Source organism: Panulirus ornatus, chromosome 36 (assembly GCF_036320965.1).
Source record: "Panulirus ornatus isolate Po-2019 chromosome 36, ASM3632096v1, whole genome shotgun sequence".
Classification (NCBI taxonomy): Eukaryota; Metazoa; Arthropoda; class Malacostraca; order Decapoda; family Palinuridae; genus Panulirus; species Panulirus ornatus.
Genome location: NC_092259.1, coordinates 9,365,553 through 9,385,175, shown reverse-complemented (window position 1 = coordinate 9,385,175; position 19,623 = coordinate 9,365,553). Strand labels below are relative to the sequence as shown.

Here is a 19,623-nt window from a genome sequence, read left to right as displayed (position 1 = left end):
ATTCATGTCTGAGAAACTAATCCTCGCGTATCAGTTCACTGCTACATCATCACCTTCAATACTGCATTCAGTTCTGATCATCCTACTACAGTGGTAACCACCCAGGAGGATTCCTTGATTTAGAAAAGAGAAGGTAGAGATGATTTGATACAGGTATACCAAATTATCAAATGCTTTGATAATCTTGATCTGAGAGGATACTTCAGGCTCATTTGTCTGATTTTTCTCATAGTAATGGATAGAAATTCATGGGTAACTGTTTTACCTTCAGTAAGTCATAGTGCTTTTCGTTCAACAGGATTGTTAATTTAAGAAATAATTTACCATTCAGAGTAGTTCTGTGTAGCATCATACTGTAGATATGTTTGAAATCAGACTTGATAAATACCTGGTTTCAAATCTGGCTCTCACTCTTTGTGCCTCCTTAGTTAGATATGTTTTCAAATATTACTTTGTAAATCATCAGTATATCTCTACTCTTACCACATAATATTGGTATTCATCTGTATGAAGTCATGTAAATGAAGAGTGTATAGAACTTAAACTCTGTTTTTGATTCCAGCATGAAGGAAAATAATGTGATGAGTGTAACTGCAGCAATATCATGAGGTATGCCTTTACTTTAAAAACAGGTGGAGAAATCTGATGTTCTGACACATGTGCTAAACTCCCACGGGACACATGGTTATGTCATCAGTCTTCAGGGTGCAAAGAAACTCCTTGATAGTCAACCACTTGAACACCTATTGGTTGTTGATGAATATATTTCAATTATTGCTGATACATACCCAAAGGTAAGAATGTGAGGTCTGTTTGTCGATTTATAGTGAGAGGTAACATTAATAAAAGAGCTTTCCCATTTTTTAAAGAAAATTATTTGCTGAAAAATTATTTGTCAGAATACTAATTTAAGTAATTTTATATTTTGTAACCTTATTTTGCTAAATTGTACTTGTGTTAACCTTGTGATAAAAGATCTTTTTAGTTATCTGCATTTATATATTCACCACCTTTCTTTTACTTTAGTCAAGGAACTAAAACCTGCCAAATACCATAGCACGTTTCGTGTAGACACTCAAATTTATCCGGACTGATATAATTAAGCTTTGTTAACACTTATGATGCTTTATCTTTTGATAACTTGCATTACTTTTCTGAGCTTTTCATGTTACTCACAATTACTCAATTGCAGCATATTTTATTTGGAAAAAGGCCTATGATTCTGTGTATCCCTGAAAATATTAAAAATGAATATACAGGACCCCACGTTAACACAGGTTTTGAAACCAGGACATGATGAGTAGGGTTTGTACCACTTTTATTAGAATTTTCAGTTGTTTGTGTGCCTTTTCTAGGGAATTTAAGAACAAGAAGATCAGTAGATTTATATCACAGAATAGATCATAGATCCTTTTATCATGAGAATCTCTGTTGATTTATTTGCAGACTACATGACTGGACTGGATATGTCTTTTTATCCAAGTGTTAGGGATATTTGCTGTTGAACTTACCTCATTGTTTGTTCATAAAGTCTCACATTTCTAACTGAAAAGTATCTGTTCACCCATTTTTGAGTTTAACCTTAGCATATGATTTCAATTCAGAACAGTTCTTGGTTGAATTTAGAGACATGGGTTTGAGTTCTTTTTTATCATACTTTGTTGCTATCTCCTGCGTTAGCGAAGGTAGCGTAAGGAAACAGACGAAAGAATGGCCCAACCCACCCACATACACATTTATATACATACATGTCCACACACAAACATATAATACCTATACATTTCAATGTATTCATACACATACATACACACGTATACATATATACACATTTGCATAATTCATACTTGCTGCCTTTATTCATTCCTGTCGCCACCCTGCCACACATGAAATGACACCACCCAACCCCCGCATGCATGCGAGGTAGTGCTAGGAAAAGACAACAAAGTCCACATTCGTTCACACTCAGTCTGTAGCTGTCATGTGTAATGCATGTTTATATTTGTTGTATTTATTATACTTTGTTGCTGTCTCCTGCATCAGCAAGGTAGCGCAAGGAAACAGACGAAAAAATAGCCCAACCCACCCACATACACATGTATATACACAGACGTCCACATACATACTGATACATTTCAAAAAACACATATATATACATACACAGACATATACATATATACACATGTACATAATTCATACTTGCTGCCTTTGTTCATTCCCATCGCCACCCCGCCACATATGAAATGACACCCCCTCCCCCTGCATACGCGCAGGGTAGTGCTGGGAAAAAACAACAAAGGTCACATTCATTCACACTCAGTCTCTAGCTGTCATGTGTAATGCACCAAAACCACAGCTCCCTTTCCACATCTAGGCACCAAAAAACTTTCCATGGTTTACCCCAGACGCTTCACATGCCCTGGTTCAATCCACTGACAGCACGTTGACCCTGGTATACCACATCGTTCCAATTTACTCTATTCCTTGCACACCTTTCACCCTCCTGCATGTTCAGGCCCTGGTCACTCAAAATCTTTTTCACTCCATCCTTCCACCTCCTATTTGGTCTCCCACTTCTCCTCATTCCCTCCACCTCTGACACATGTATCCTCTTTGTCAAGCTTTCCTCGCTCATTCTCTCCATGTGACCAAACCATTTCAATACACCCTCTTCTGCTCTTTCAACCATACTCTTTTTACTACCACACAGCTCTCTTGCCCTTTCATTACTTACTCGATCAAACCACCTCATACCACATATTGTCCTCAAACATCTCATTTCCAACACATCCACCCTCCTCTGCACAACCCTATCTATAGCCCACATCTCGCAACCATATAATATTGTTGGAACCACTATTCCTTCAAACATACCCACTTTTGCTTTCCGAGATTATGTTCTCGCCTTCCACACATTCTTCATTGCTCCCAGAACCTTCGCCCCCTCCCCCACCCTATGACTCACTTCTGCTTCAATGGTTCCATCCACTACCAAATCCACTCTCAGGTATCTAAAACACTTTACTTCCTCCAGTTTTTCTCCATTCAAACTTACCTCCCAATTGACTTGACCCTCAAGCCTACTAGAGTTCTTTTTTATCTTTCATAATTATTTTTTCTTGAGCTAGAAGTTCCTGCTTGTCTTTTCTTTTTCTTGGTACTTTTTATACGTAAAATACATTTTGACTATTTTCTATGTATAATTTTCTTCCGGACAACAGAGGGTTTATCGTTAGCAGACGATGCAGCCAAGTTGAAGGTACATTTTTTTCATATTTGGGGATTTTTACTCAATTTACATATGAATGAAACCTTTAGGAAAAAGCCTGTATCAGGTTTCATTGTTATTCACATTAGAGATTGAGCATTCAGGGTATTAGTGAGTGGCTTTTACCATTAACTTACTTATGTTCTGCCCCTGTAATCTCTTTTGAGGTTCCTGTAGCACTCAGGAAGCTGGCCATGTTAAGCAGTTGAGACCATAGGTCATAAAGCTTTATAATTACTTAACTGTACTGTATGGGGATGGAGTTTTACACTCATGCAGCCATATTTTGTGGACATTCTATGCTTACTTACATATTTTAGATTTTATGTACGGTGTCTGCATCAACCATGTTCTCAGTCATTGTTTTCTATTCTCCCATCACTCTTGCACTATAGATATAATTCTTACATCTTTTTAAATGTTTTTTTTACTTCATTTTGTGTTGAGTCTACTAGTTCCTGTATCTTTACATGTCTTAAGAACTGTTCATCAATCTGTTTTGAAAACATAAAGGTTCTGATTAGGTCACCCCTCACTCTTATCTATTGCACTAGGGACAAGTTAAAACCCTTTAGGAATTCCCTGTAACTTAGGTTTCATAATTTTGGTATCATCTTTGTTGCTCTCATGTGGGCCTTCTCTAATAGCTCTGTGCCTTTTTCACTGTGGTAACCAAACTTGAGAAGCACATTCTAGTTTTGGCTTTATGTATGAACAGCTTGCTTAGTATTTCTTTATCCATATACTTAAGAGCTTTTCTGATATTCACCAGCAGACAGTTTGTCTCTGCTATTCTCATAATATGCGACTCTGGCAAGAGGTTAAGGATTGTGTCAACTCCCAAGTCCTTATCATAAAGAATCCTGAAGCTTATTTCCTGATAGATAAGAGTCATACTGATGCCGTCTTTCACTTTGTCCCTTCCTCAATACTTTCCATTTGCTTGGGTTGAATTTCATAGGTCAAGTATCAGACCACCTTTGGAGTCTATTTAGGTCCCCATGTAAGATGATGCAATCCTCTTCATGTCCTTCATAACTTCTGCATCTGCAAGGATATTACGGAAGAGTCTGTACCTTCAAGTTAGTTATTTACATAGATCAAGAAGAGTAAAGGTCCAAAAACAGATTTTTTTTTTTTTTTTTTTTTTTTTTTTTTTTTTTTTTTTTTAGAGTGCAAGGTAGTTGAGCAGTAAGTGTTCAATGTTTTCTTTATGTTAGTTGCATCATAAGCATGAAGAATCTTGGGATAAGTTGAAGTAGTGTTTTAGTGTTGTAGTGAGGGGTGATGATTAGAGCATAGAAACTTGAGGTGGGATTGTATGGGGAGAATCTTTGTTTGATTGTGTAGGTGTTGAGTGTTTGTGGTAGCAAGTCAGCCAGTGATTGTTTTGAGTGCTCTATTTTGAGTGATTTACGGCTATGTTATATTTCTTTTGGAGAAGGTGAAAGACCAGGAAGGTGAGGCATAGGTAAGAGGGGAGCAGATGAATGTTTCTAGAGGATGCCAAGGGATTATTTTACTTGTCCAACTCTGGTGCCAGTTAATGTTCTGATGGCACTTAGTTTGTATGAATATTTTTGTGTTGTTTTTGGTGTGGAGAGTGAGTGTTATATGTGCTATATGTGATGCATGGAATAGTTGTTGTGTTCTTCTGTGGAAGTGATTGTCCATTCAGAGTTATAACTGGGCAATATATCTGTCATCTTTAATTATATTACTAAGTACAAATGATCATCTATTTTCTGTAACTGTAAGAGCCACTGTTCTGTCAACCTTCAACTCACCTTATACAGTAACTTACTATCCAAGGTGATATTTGAACAAGAAATTTAGGTAAAATTATTCAAGCTAAGTTTGATTAAGCTTACAGGTCTCCTAAGGATAAAATAAGTTTTCTATATTCAGAACTGGTATGTTTATGCACTTTTGAGTTAATCATAGAGGTGGTATCCTACATTTTATGCAATGGTTCATGTGAAGCAATTCATGAGTATTTTGACATGCCATGCCATGCTGTTAGGGAATGCGTGCCTCTAACTTCTTTTCCCATTTTGATTCACAGATTGATTGGTTGAAAAGGTTTCCTGTCCGCAATTTAAATGTCTTCTCCATTTCTCCATTAGTGATATGTCAAACACACTTCTATGACGATGAAGGCTTCATAAGTGACACGAATACAAAAGTCATGGGTGAGGCTAAAGAACAAGTTTCTTCTGCAACGGAGTCAAATCTGGAAGGCAAAGAAAAACATGACTTTGGTGCTGACAGACTGACAAAGGATGAGCTGTAAATAGGATGAATACAATTATTACCCTTTGGAAAAACAATTTACACATTTGTTTTCTTCTTATTGTGCATAGTATAAAATACTGTGGTAAAATTTGAGCAAGAAATGGATGAGCTATTTGTGTGAATTTTCATAATGTTTTAACTATATAATTACTGAAACAAGTTGTTAGAACTGGGTTTTAAATTTCCACTCACATGGATTACTCTGTTGTATCTTCAAGTGCTTCAATGTAAAAATAAATCTTTGGAAAAGATAAAGGAATAATGCTTAAAGAGTTCAATAGTTTGTTATGAAAAGAGATATATTAAGGTTAGATAATAAAGGTGAGAAAGTGAAGAGTTAATAGGTTCTAACATACTGATTATATGTTAGTGTACCTGTTACATTCTGTTTAGGATATATATATCAGCATGGACCATAGGGAATTATTTTAGAATCCTTGGATGTTGTATGCCTTTGCAGAATTATCCACTAAGTGACTTCTATCATACTATTTGCTTTACTTGCACTATCACATTTTGTTTTCCCTAGTACTTACTCCCAGTTGCCAAGGAAGAGATAAAAGAATTGTCAAAAGGAAAAGATTTATTTTTAAGATATTTCATGTATTTTTTTTTCTTTTTTTTCACATATACTCCTGAACTACATCGCTGATCATCCTGAAAAAGACAGAAATGTATAACAACACTGTTGAAGCTCTTAAGATAGATCCAAGATGACAGTAGTATGGTTCAAAAAGGAACATTTGTTTCCAGTACACAAGGGAGGATCCAAACATCTGAAATGCTGTAGAAATGGACTTTGTATGTGATTAAACTCTTTGAGAGTGATAGAAAAACAGAGGCAACTAATCAATAACAAAAACATTTAATGAAGATCAGCATGGATTTATACCAGGTAAAAGTCAATAAATGCAGCTGCAAAAGCACTGTAGAAATATATATGAATCACTGATGCTAGGAAAGAGAATGGATATTGTCTTTCTTAAATTTGCTAAGGCATTTCACTAAGTAAACCATAAGATTCAAAGGTAAAAAGGAATATAGATGGAAGTGGAGAACCTAAGGAAGGGCAATGAAGAAACATTTGAACAATTAAGTCATGAGAAGATACTGTACAGAATGGTTGTATGCTTTAAGGGCCATCAAGAAAAAGTTTGTGAAGAAGACAGAAGACTTAGGAGTAATAATAGATGTGCCTAGCAGCTGAGAAATAATTTTATTGATCAAGCAAGATATGTGTGATGAGTGAAAGGCAATAATCCTACCTAATGGAAAATCTTGTCATACCTACACTTTGGTAGGTTGGTAGGATGAGAAATGGTCTTTTGACAGAAAGATGACAACCTTAAAGTTTACAAGTATACTGTTTGAGAAGTATGTTTTTCTCTTGTGTGCTTTCTTGATGAACTGACGACTAGTAGATGTAAAGACTGCCCATGTTAAACACAAAATTAGGAAAGAAAGAGTAGATTTTTTGGTGGATGACAAATGTTTAAAGGTATAGATGCATCAAGATTTCCCACAAGAGTTATATGAAGCTTGGTGGCACATCAAGGAAAATCTGCAGATATCCATGGTTTGGGAAAACCTAGTCTGAACCTAATGTCTGATATCTTTTAAAACCAAAAGTGTTGACTAGGGTGGTATCCTGATTATCATCAGGAAAGAATTGATTAATTCCTGTCTGTTTTTCTTCCTTCTGAGCAGTATGAAGCAGGGTGAAAGGCCCAAGTTTGTAATGGACGACACCACTGCTTTGCAGTGTTTAATGAAGTTTTATGATTTCCCATACGTTTTTAGAGACATTAAATTAAGTTTATTTCTTAGCATCTATCAAGGTCAAGGTCTATGTTTAATGAAATAGCTCTGTGATCAACTGCATTCAGGTGTGCTTTTTAGTGTTTGTTCAAGCCCATTGATCTTATGGTGGGTGATGTCTTTGTATTTTTGATATTCTCCATAGATTTATTTATTTATTATGCTTTGTCGCTGTCTCCCGCATTAGCGAGGTAGCGCAAGGAACAGACGAAAGAATGGTGCAACCCACCCACATACACATGTATATACATACACGTCCCACATGCACATATACATACCTATACATTTCAACGTTTTATCCCTGGGGATAGGGGAGAAAGAATACTTCCCACGTATTCCCTGCGTGTCGTAGAAGGCGACTAAAAGGGGAGGGAGCTGGGGGCTGGAAATTCTCCCCTTTTTTTTTTTTTTTTTCAAAAGAAGGAACAGAGAAGGGGCCCAGGTGAGGATATTCCCTCAAAGGCCCAGTCCTCTGTTCTTAACGCTACCTCGCTAACGCGGGAAATGGCGAATAGTTTGAAAGAAAGAAAAGAAACATTTCAACATATATGTGGTAGAGGATGTGTGGATCAGGTGTTTGCTTTGAAGAATGTATGTGAGAAATACTTAGAAAAGCAAATGGATTTGTATGTAGCATTTATGGATCTGGAGAAGGCATATGATAGAGTTGATAGAGATGCTCTGTGGAAGGTATTAAGAATATATGGTGTGGGAGGCAAGTTGTTAGAAGCAGTGAAAAGTTTTTATCGAGGATGTAAGGCATGTGTACGTGTAGGAAGAGAGGAAAGTGATTGGTTCTCAGTGAATGTAGGTTTGCGGCAGGGGTGTGTGATGTCTCCATGGTTGTTTAATTTGTTTATGGATGGGGTTGTTAGGGAGGTGAATGCAAGAGTTTTGGAAAGAGGGGCCAGTATGAAGTCTGTTGTGGATGAGAGAGCTTGGGAAGTGAGTCAGTTGTTGTTCGCTGATGATACAGCGCTGGTGGCTGAATCATGTGAGAAACTGCAGAAGCTGGTGACTGAGTTTGGTAAAGTGTGTGAAAGAAGAAAGTTAAGAGTAAATGTGAATAAGAGCAAGGTTTTTAGGTACAGTAGGGTTGAGGGTCAAGTCAATTGGGAGGTAAGTTTGAATGGAGAAAAACTGGAGGAAGTAAAGTGTTTTAGATATCTGGGAGTGGATCTGGCAGCGGATGGAACCATGGAAGCGGAAGTGAATCATAGGGTGGGGGAGGGGGCGAAAATTCTGGGAGCCTTGAAGAATGTGTGGAAGTCGAGAACATTATCTCGGAAAGCTAAAATGGGTATGTTTGAAGGAATAGTGGTTCCAACAATGTTGTATGGTTGCGAGGCGTGGGCTATGGATAGAGTTGTGCGCAGGAGGGTGGATGTGCTGGAAATGAGATGTTTGAGGACAATGTGTGGTGTGAGGTGGTTTGATCGAGTAAGTAATGTCAGGGTGATTTGATCAAATAAGTAATGTAAGGGTAAGAGAGATGTGTGGAAATAAAAAGAGTGTGGTTGAGAGAGCAGAAGAGGGTGTTTTGAAATGGTTTGGGCACATGGAGAGAATGAGTAAGGAAAGATTGACCAAGAGGATATATGTGTCGGAGGTGGAGGGAACGAGGAGAAGAGGGAGACCAAATTGGAGGTGGAAAGATGGAGTGAAAAAGATTTTGAGTGATCGGGGCCTGAACATGCAGGAAGGTGAAAGGAGGGCAAGGAATAGAGTGAATTGGAGCGATATGGTATACCGGGGTTGACGTGCTGTCAGTGGATTGAACCAGGGCATGTGAAGCGTCTGGGGTAAACCATGGAAAGTTGTGTGGGGCCTGGATGTGGAAAGGGAGCTGTGGTTTCGGGCATTATTGCATGACAGCTAGAGACTGAGTGTGAACGCATGGGGCCTTTGTGGTCTTTTCCTAGCGCTACCTCGCACACATTTGGGGGGAGGGGGATGGTATTCCATGTGTGGCGAGGTGGCGATGGGAATGAATAAAGACAGTGTGAATTGTGTGCATGGGTATATATGTATGTGTCTGTGTGTGTATATATATGTGTACATTGAGATGTATAGGTATGTATATTTGCGTGTGTGAACGTGTATGTATATACATGTGTATGGGGTGGGTTGGGCCATTTCTTTCGTCTGTTTCCTTGCGCTACCTCGCAAACGCGGGAGACAGCGACAAAGCAAGATAAATATATATATATATATATATATATATATATATATATATATATATATATATATATATATATATAATATATATATATCCCTGGGGATAGGGGATTAAGAATACTTCCCACGTATTCCCTGCGTGTCGTAGAAGGCGACTAAAAGGGGAGGGAGCGGGGGGCTGGAAATCCTCCCCTCTCGTTTTTTTTTTTTTTTTTTCTCCAAAAGAAGGAACAGAGAATTGGGCCAGGTGAGGATATTCCCTCAAAGGCCCAGTCCTCTGTTCTTGGTGCTACCTCGCTAACGCGGGAAGTGGCGAATAGTTTAAAAGAAAGAAATATATATATATATATATATATATATATATATATATATATATATATATATATATATATATATATGTACACAATTCATACTTGCTACCTTTATATTATAAGAACGGGACAAGAGTCAAATGCCTTGTTTAATCACGTTAAAAACTATGATCATTGTATTGACTGGATTAATGCCATCTCAATTATCAACTCTAACTCTATTACCATGAGAAATATCATTGAATCACCTATTATTGAATACACAAAGAATTATAATCTTGATATTAGTGATGGTCTCTACAAATTGGATAACGTTGAAGTTGATAAGATTCGTAAAATAATGAATTTATGATGTACTCGTTTGTTTTGGCCAATCGCCTGTTTACCAAATGGCATCCTATCGAGAGTGCTCATCCTCCTCGAAGGCTCTAGATTGGGGTGTCTAAATGTGTGTGGATGTAACCAAGATGAGAAAAAAAGGAGAGATAGGTAGTCTATTTGAGGAAAGGAACGTGGATGTTTTGGCTCTGAGTGAAACGAAGCTCAAGGGTAAAGGGGAAGAGTGGTTTGGGAATGTCTTGGGAGTAAAGTCAGGGGTTAGTGAGGGGACAAGAGCAAGGGAAGGAGTAGCACTACTGAAACAGGAGTGGTGGGAATATGTGATAGAGTGTAAAAAAGTAAAGTCTAGATTGATATGGGTAAAACTGAAAGTGGATGGAGAGAGATGGGTGATTATTGGTGCATATGTACCTGGGCATAAGAAAGATCATGAGCAGCTGAGAGTGTGTTAGTAGATTTGGTGCATGAGACCGGGTTATAGTGATGGGTGATTTGAATGCAAAGGTGAGTAATGTAGCAGTCGAGGGAATAATTGATGTACATGGGGTGTTCAGAGTTGTAAATGGAAATGGTGAAGAGCTTGTAGATTTATGTGCTGAAAAACGACTGGTGATTGGGAATACCTGGTTTAAAAAGAGATATATAAATAAATATACATATGTAAGTAGGAGAGATGGCCAGAGAGCGTCACTGGATTATGTGTTAATTGATAGGTGTGCGAAAGAGTGACTTTTGGATGTTAATGTGCTGAGAGGTACAACTGGAGGGATGTCTGATCATTATCTTGTGGAGGTGAAGGTAAAGATTTGTAGAGGTTTTCAGAAAAGAAGAGAGAATGTTGGGGTGAAGAGAGTGGTGAGAGTAAGTGAGCTTGGGAAGGAGACTTGTTTGAGGAAGTACCAGGAGAGACTGAATGCAGAATGGAAAAAGGTGAGAGCAAAGGACGTAAGGGGAGTGGGGGGGGGGGGGATTGGATGTATTTAGGAAAGCAGTGATAGCTTGCGCAAAAGATGCTTGTGGCATGAGAAGCGTGGGAGGTGGGTGGATTAGAAAGGGTAGTGAGTGGTGTGATTAAGAGGTAAGATTATTAGTAAAAGAGAAGAGAGAGGCATTTGGACGATTTTTGTAGGGAAATAGTGCAAATGATTGGGAGATGTGTAAAAAAGAGGCAGGAGGTCAAGAGAAAGGTGCAAGAGGTGAAAAAGAGGGCAAATGAGAGTTGGGTGTGAGGGTATTATTAGATTTTAGGGAATAATAAGATGTTTTGGAAGGAGGTAAATAAAGTGCGTAAGACAAGAGAACAAATGGGAACATCAGTGAAGGGGCAAATGGGGAGGTAATAACAAGTAGTGGTGATGTGAGAAGGAAATGGACTTTGTATTTTGAAGGTTTGTTGAATATGTTAGCTGACAAAGTTGCAGATATAGGGTGTTTTGGTCGAGGTAGTGTGCGAAGTGAGAGGGTTAGGGAGAATGATTTGGTAAACAGAGAAGAGGTAGTGAAAGCTTTGCGAAAGATAAAAGCCGGCAATGCAGCGGGTTTGGATGATGTTGTTGACTGATTGGTGAGGATATTCAGTGTATGTACGACTCTTGGTGAAGTGCCTGAGGATTGGCGGAATGCATGCATAGTGCCATTGTACAAAGGCAAAGGGGATAAAGGTGAGTGTTCCAATTACAGACGTATAAGTTTGTTGAGTATTCCTGGTAAATTATATGGGAAGGGTATTGATTGAGAGAGTGAAGGCATTTACAGAACATCAGATTGGGGAAGAGCAGTGTGGTTTCAGAAGTGGTAGAGGATGTGTGGATCAGGTGTTTGCTTTGAAGAATGTATGTTAGAAATACTTGGAAAAACAAATGGATTTGTATGTAGCATTTATGGATCTGGAGAAGGCATATGATAGAGTTGATAGAGATGCTCTGTGGAAGGTGTTAAGAGTATATGGTGTGGGGGGCAAGTTGTTAGAAGCAGTGAAAAGTTTTTATCGAGGATGTAAGGCATGTGTACAAGTAGGAAGAGAGGAAAGTGATTGGTTTTCAGTGAATGTAGGTTTGCGGCAGGGGTGCATGATGTCTCCATGGTTGTTTAATTTGTTTATGGATGTGGTTGTTAGGGAGGTATATGCAGGAGTTTTGGAGAGAGGGGTAAGTATGCAGTCTATTGTGGATGGGAGGGCTTGGGAAGTGAGTCAGTTGTTCGCTGATGATACAGCGTTAGTGGCTGATTGGGGTGAGAAACTGCAGAAGCTGGTGACTGAGTTTGGTAAAGTGTGTGAAAGAAGAAAGATGAAAGTAAATTTGAATAAGAGCAAGGTTATTAGGCACAGTAGGATTTAGGGACAAGTCAGTTGGGAGGTAAGTTTGAATGGAGAAAAACTGGGGGAAGTGAAGTGTTTTAGATATCTGGGAGTGGATTTGCAGCGGATGGAACCATGGAAGCAGAACTGAGTCACACGGTTGGGGAGGGGGCGAAAGTTCTGGGAGTGTTGAAAAATGTGTGGAAAGCGAGAACATTATCTCGGAAAGCAAAAATGGATATGTTTGAAGGAGTAGTGGTTCCAACAATGTTATATGGTTGCGAGGTGTGGGCTATAGATAGGGTTGTGCGGAGGAGGGTGGATGTGTTGGAAATGAGATGTTTGAGAACAGTGTGTGGTGTGAGGTGGTTTGATCGAGTGGGTAATGAAAGGGTAAGAGAGATGTTTGGTAATAAAAAGAGTATGGTTGAGAGAGCAGAAGAGGGTATGTAAAAGTGGTTTGATCACATGGAGAGGATGAGCGAGGAAAGATTGACAAAGACGATTTATGTGTCAGAGGTGGGGGGACAAGGAGAAGTGGGAGACCAAATTGGAGGTGGAAGGATGGAGTGGAAAAGGTTTTGAGCGATCGGGGCTTGAACATGCAGGAGAGTGAAAGGCGTGCAAGGAATAAAGTGAATTGGAACGATGTGGTATACCGGGGTCGAAGTGCTGTCAGTGGATTGAACCAGGGCATGTGAAGCATCTGGGGTAAACCATGGAAAGTTTTGTGGGGCCTGGATGTGGAAAGGGAGCTGTAGTTTCGGTGCATTACACGACAGCTAGAGACTGAGTGTGAACGAATGTGGCCTTTGTTGTCTTTTCCTACCGCTACCTCACATGCGTGCGGGGAGAGGGGATTGTCATTTCATGTGGCGGGATTGCGACAGGAATGAATAAAAGCAGCAAGTATGAATTATGTACACTTACGCAAGTGTGAGCCTTGAATAAATTTACATAGGCAAATGTTCGGGTCTTTTGCTGGTTCCTGACGTGTAATTATTTATTTGTAGTTTACAGGTAGAGGATTTTACACTTGCGGTTTCCCAAATCGTGAAATAACCTTTTAAATATACTAAAACTTCGCATGTAATGTTTCCTTAGGCATTTTATTACATCCATCCACTTCCATAATTTTTGGATTATTTCTTTACCATAAAAAGGTAAGAGAAATTAGATTTACAGAAAGTCCAAAGCATTAGCTTTTTATCAAACGCACAGCAGATTTAGGCATTTTTTTTATTGTATTGTATTTAGATATGTTTATAAATCTGAAATGGTTTCATTCAGGGTAAGGTTCCCGAACAAGATCTCTATGATCTGTATGAGCCTGAAAATTTACCATTGAAAGGTAAGAAAAATTAGATTTACAGTTCAGTCTAAACTTCAGCTTTTTATCAAACGCACAGCAGATTTTGGCATTTTTTGTTTCACTGTATTGTATTCATTTATGTTTGTATGTCAGAAATGGTTTCAATCAGGGTAAGATCTTTTGGATGTTGGTCACGGGAAGATATAGATTGAATCTACAGAGACCATTAAGCTGGAGAAATTAACAAAACTTGTTGAGAGGCGAAATCAGCAGTTAACATGGTTGGAGGAGGAGATAAAGAAGCCAAGAGATCGAATCAAAGACCTTTGAAGACTGCCATCAGATCGGAGAGGAACTCAGGGAGTTGGAACATGTTTTTAAGGGGCTTGAACAAAGCATTAGTTCAGTTTGTGCTATTCACCTGAAATTATTAGAAAGAAGGTACAATGATTGAGAAGCAAAGATCAGAAGTATCTATGCTCGAGAGGCATGTTGAACGTGAGGAAATGCTTGTGATACAGAGCATAAAAACTATTCGGAATATTTTACATAAAGTTGGAGCAGTTGCGGTTTTCCTGGGGCTGGTCAACAGGCTGAGAGCGTGAACACTGATGTAGTTGGATAGAAACCTGCAGACATTGAAAGAGATGCAAAGAAAACTAAGTGAAAATGTAGAAAGAATAGTGTGTGCATCGTTAGATGTAGAGTAATTGGGAAAAATTTATTGTCTGGCTGACGAAGAGTTTAGAAAAGTGTATATCATAATAGGATTAGTGCCTGTTACCCAAAGTGGAGATTTCAGCGAAAGTTAACAGACGTTGATGAATCGACGCTGAAGGACTTGGCCATAAATTTAATAAGTGGCACCAAAATTAAAAAGATTAGAAAACTGGGAGGTCGGTTGACGTAAAATCATAAATTATATTTTTTGAACTGAATCATACAGTCTATATAGAAGATAGGGTAAAGAAAAAAATGCTCTTTAAAAGGTTACCTAGAGGCCAAGGAATTGCCAGATGCGAAGAAACTTGAAGGTAAGATGGAATTCTATTGGGTATTCATCTCACGTGATCGACTAATTAAGTAGAAAGATGTATAGAAAATACAGTAGAAAAGAAAAGACACCAAATGAGGCAAGAGAACGGGCTGCAGAGGTCAGAGATATTAATAGACGGTAATGTTAGACTAAATATAATGTACACATGCGATGGATTAGTTATATATGGTAAAGGCTGGAATTTATGGATCTTATTAGGGAAAACGCACCTGATATTGCTGGAGTTGTGGAAAGAAAGCTTATTAATCAGATAGAATATCTTACTAATTTTATCCAGAAGGGTACATGTTAGCAAGGAGGGAAAGAGAAGACAGGAGGAGGAAGATTGATCCTCCAATTCGCTTCAGATCCACACCTGATTAATTGCACTTCCTTAGCAGTCTTAAAAAGTTTACAGGAACTGTTCGAAATATGTCTTTTTACTGTCGTAATAATGAGTATGTTCTCTTTCAGTGTCACAAACAGCTGTTTTAGGATACATTAGTCAGTTGCTGTTTGAATACATATGTTTAGTTCTCAGAAATTTATAGCTTTTTTTTTATCGTTCAACAACCTTTGGCAGAGAGTTAAGGTCTGATGGTGTACGAGAGCTCTAGCCTGATTATCCTCCAGGCAGCTGTTTGCGGTAGACGTCATCAAACCACCTCTGGTACAGTGTAGCAAGCAATTGCTGTCACGCAGTGAAATGTTCCGGTTTTCGCATTTATTACGTTCGATATTTTTTATATTTCTACTGGCAAGTTATGTGTGGACCCAAGAAACAGTTAATCAGACTGAAACCAAAGCGCCTACTATTTGTGTGGTACTTTTAGCGAGAAACAAGGAGCATACCCTGCCATACTTCTTGACACTCTTCGAGCGTTTGGAATACCCAAAGAAAAGAATGTCGCTCTTTATAAGATCAGATCATAATGTAGATAAGACAATCGTCATACTGGAAGAATGGTTGGCACATAACCAGCAAGAATATCATTCATGTAATGTCAAATTGGACAAACAATCGCCAAAATATTATCCAGGTGATGTGTACGGTACCGAGTGGAACGAGGAAAGGTTTAATAACATTATTCAGATGAAAGAGGAAGCTCTGTCTTTTGCGGGACAGACGTGGGCCGACTACATCTGGTTCCTAGACATGGATGTTTTTATAACAAAAAGTGACACCCTTCATATTCTGGTGAAGGAGGAAAAAGCCATAGTAGCACCCATGTTGATTTCACTTGATACTTACAGCAATTTCTGGGGTGGAATGACCGAAGATTATTTTTACGAGCGTGCAGTTGAGTACCGCCACTTCTTATACCGGTGGATGAGAGGATGCTTCTTTGTCCCAATGGTTCACTCTTGTGTCCTTGTTGACTTGAGAAGAGTTGACTCAGATGTTCTCACTTTCTCCCCAGATAATGTAATTGGTTATGACGGACCGAATGATGACATCATTACCTTTGCCATTTCTGCTAGAAATGCTGGCATTGATATGTATGTGTGCAACTCTGAAGTGTATGGATTTATTCCTCCACCGATGGAAGACCAGGAACTTGAACTGGACTATGAGCAACTCCTAAATATTAAGCTAGAAGTTCTTGTTGATCATCCACCACTGCCAGTGTCTCGGCTTCTCATTAAATATGTCCCTCCATTACCCAAGAAAGATAAAGTTGGATTTGACGAGATATATTTGATTAACCTGGCTAGACGACCAGAGAGACGTGAACGAATGTACCGTAGCTTTGATGAACTGGGATTAGATGTGAAATTATTTGATGCAGTTGATGGGAAACAGTTGAATGAAAGTTACTTAGAAAAGCTAGGTGTAAAGCAGTTTACCAACTACAAGGACCCGTGGGGATTCACAAATATGACCTATGGTGAGATTGGGTGTACTCTTAGTCATTACTACATCTGGCAAGATATTGTCAGCAAAGGCTACAAAAAGGTAAGTTCCTGAAAGCTTATATAGTACCTAAAGTAGTTGTAGTAACTGAAGAATTCACATATAATGGTAGTTACTGTGCCTGACCAAAGTGGGTGTGTTCATCACGAGATGTTCCCACTGTAAGTAGAGAATCTCTCCTGACGCACACACACACTTGTCAGACTGTCATGATTATGTGGGTTTATGACAATTCTGTGTTTTCTGATTGGCTCAAGCGGAGCTGCCACGACCTAGTTAGTAGTATATCAGCAGATAGGAAGGCCATTGTACTCCCACCGGAAAGATAGGCGGTCAGCAAGTATGAATGTGTACATGTGGGAATGTATATGTTGAAATGTATAGGTATGTATATGCGTGTGTGTGGGTGTTTATGTATATACATGTGTATGTGGGTGGGTTGGGCCATTCTTTCGTCTGTGTCCTTGAGCTTCCTCACAAACGCGGGAGACAACGAAAAGTACAATAAAAAATAAAAAAAATAAAGATATCCTTGGAAAGAAATGGTTTGTACCAGTTTTCATAACCTACACGTACCCAATACATGATGGTCATTGCGAACTTGCTATTGTGCTTGTGTATTGTGCTTTCCGAAAACTATACCTTATATGGACAGTAAGTACCTTACACTGGCTCTGATTTCTTATCCTAGGTCGTTTACCTTGATAGCTCAGTTGGTGAACATGCTGCACTGTTGTTCTAAGCCGACAGGATTTTTCAGCTTGATGTCTGTATGCATACATACTTTTCACAGCCTTGCACGCTAGGTACACATTAATTTTTTTTTTTATTAATTTATGTGCTAAATGGCCCTCAATGTTTCTGATATTGTTATTGAAGGTAGGAAGGCAAGCAGCTTTGGGCCTTAATGTTCTCATCAACTTATTCTGTATACTATCAGCAGTAGTATTGTGATTTAGTACGTCTTTTATACTAAATAGGAATGATCTTCGAGTGTAAATTGGTAACCACGCCTTCTTGGGGGTTTCACATGTAATTGTGATCTGTCTTTTCATATATAGTCCACAGAAAACCCGTATTGTATTTTGTTGTTTGCAGTACAATATCTTGAATTTTGAGCCTTAGCCAGATCCTTCGAGGGGAGAATGAACACTTGGGTTGGGTTTAGGCCAACTCCCTTGCCCATGATCTGTATATGTTAACCCACAAGTTAATGACATATTAAATACTGACTTTGATGTTTACAGCTATTTCCTCAGCACCATAGGTCAATTATCCATTGTTGACATTTGTTCAAGGTATGAATGATCTTTGCACATATTCTAATTTTTTTTTTATGCTTACAGACTTTGGTGTTTGAAGATGATATTCGCTTTAAGCCCAACTTTAGAGAAAAGGTGAAACTTATGGTAGGCCAGGCGGATGAACTGGTCGACTGGGATTTGATTTATCTTGGTCGCAGGAAGACTTATAAATCTGATGATTTATGGGTAAGTTGTGGAGTAATACATTATGGCTGCTTGTCAGTGATATTCATGCTAATGAAGTTAATGTTTGTTAGATTTCATGAAATAGTTCTCAAGCATGTTGGATGAAGTAATGAAAAAAAAAACTCATAGCCAATAATACTAACATAAATTGCCTGATTACTTTGCCTTGGGAATTTTGAAACAGTATTTCAGACATTTATCATTTGGTGATTTAGATTATCCTTTTTTTTCATATTCCATCAAACAACATAGTAAACAATATTTCATTTGAAAATAATCCTCATTGTTAGAAATTTGCAACAAAATATTAAAAGCATGTGGCTGAATATGGCATCATTCATTTTAAAAACCAGATATGAAACTTTTCCATTACTTTCCATTAGTGGTATGATTTATAATGTAAGTAAACCATCTCATTACCTTGAATTAGTGGTGACTGTCAGTGGTGAAAATTGAATGGGTCTTCAGTGTTGTTTATGAGCCATTTATTCCATAACAAAGTTAAACAGGTGTCAGAAGCATGAAGTGATGCTGTGTACATCAAGAAGCCTTGGATGCAGGGCCTGTAGTGTTCACGAAAGATGGGTTTTTCCTGAATAAACTAGGTGCTGTGTATTTTGTCAGCCTCCTTAGTGAGTCCTGTCATATATCAGTATGTTACATTGTAACGCATGCAGTATTTAAAGCAAATTTTCATATTTTAAGACAATATAGTTGGAAAAAATGTAGTATAATTGGCATCTCTGAAAATACAGATTTCCTTGTTAAACACACAATTCCAGGGTACATTCTGTTTTAACAGTAATGGGACAGTAATTAGGCAGCTGTGTCTGTTCATTTGATCAAATTTTGATCCTGTACCCCCATATTTTGTAACTGTTTATGATCTAGTTTTTGTGTAAATTAAGAGGTAAGCTTCATAAAAAGATGAATACAATTAGTTTACAGGGCCTCTGCTCAGACAATAGTAGTAGATGAAAGATTTTATGACTTGTTAGCAGAAATTTGCAATAAACAAAAGTCAGTTTAAGGTTGTGATATTAACATAACAGTATCTAAGAAAAGAAAATTCATTTCCAGTAGCTGTGAGCATGAGCTCAAACTAAACTTGCTTGAGAGCATCCTTAAATGGTACATTGAAATACTTACTCAAGACATGAAAGTATTAAACTTAGATCTAGCTTCAAATGAGGATTTTGCCAATAATGTTGAAGTTGGAGAAAAGTTTAGAACATGTAATCCTAGACAAATTACTTTTTATGTAACTTGCAAGTGCTTTTAATGCTGGTGAACATGAAAATAATGAAAAATACTCAATTTTGAATTTGTAAATTTCATTAATCTTCACCACTGATGAAGACAGTA

At 38.2% G+C, this 19,623-nt stretch overlaps 1 protein-coding gene across 3 annotated transcripts in view; it reads left to right on the top strand.

Annotated features, from left to right (window-relative positions):
* LOC139760312 (uncharacterized) overlaps positions 1–19,623 on the top strand; it is a 68,327-nt gene that overhangs the window by 42,183 nt on the left and 6,521 nt on the right. For 2 of the 3 annotated variants that reach the window (XM_071683303.1, XM_071683302.1), the window contains exons 11-12: positions 633–794; positions 18,115–18,258. In XM_071683303.1, coding sequence (XP_071539404.1) covers positions 633–794; positions 18,115–18,258 — 306 coding nt within the window. Of the gene's footprint in view, positions 1–632; positions 795–5,330; positions 7,538–18,114; positions 18,259–19,623 lie in introns of those variants that run through there. The other variant, XM_071683304.1, reaches the window with a different exon arrangement.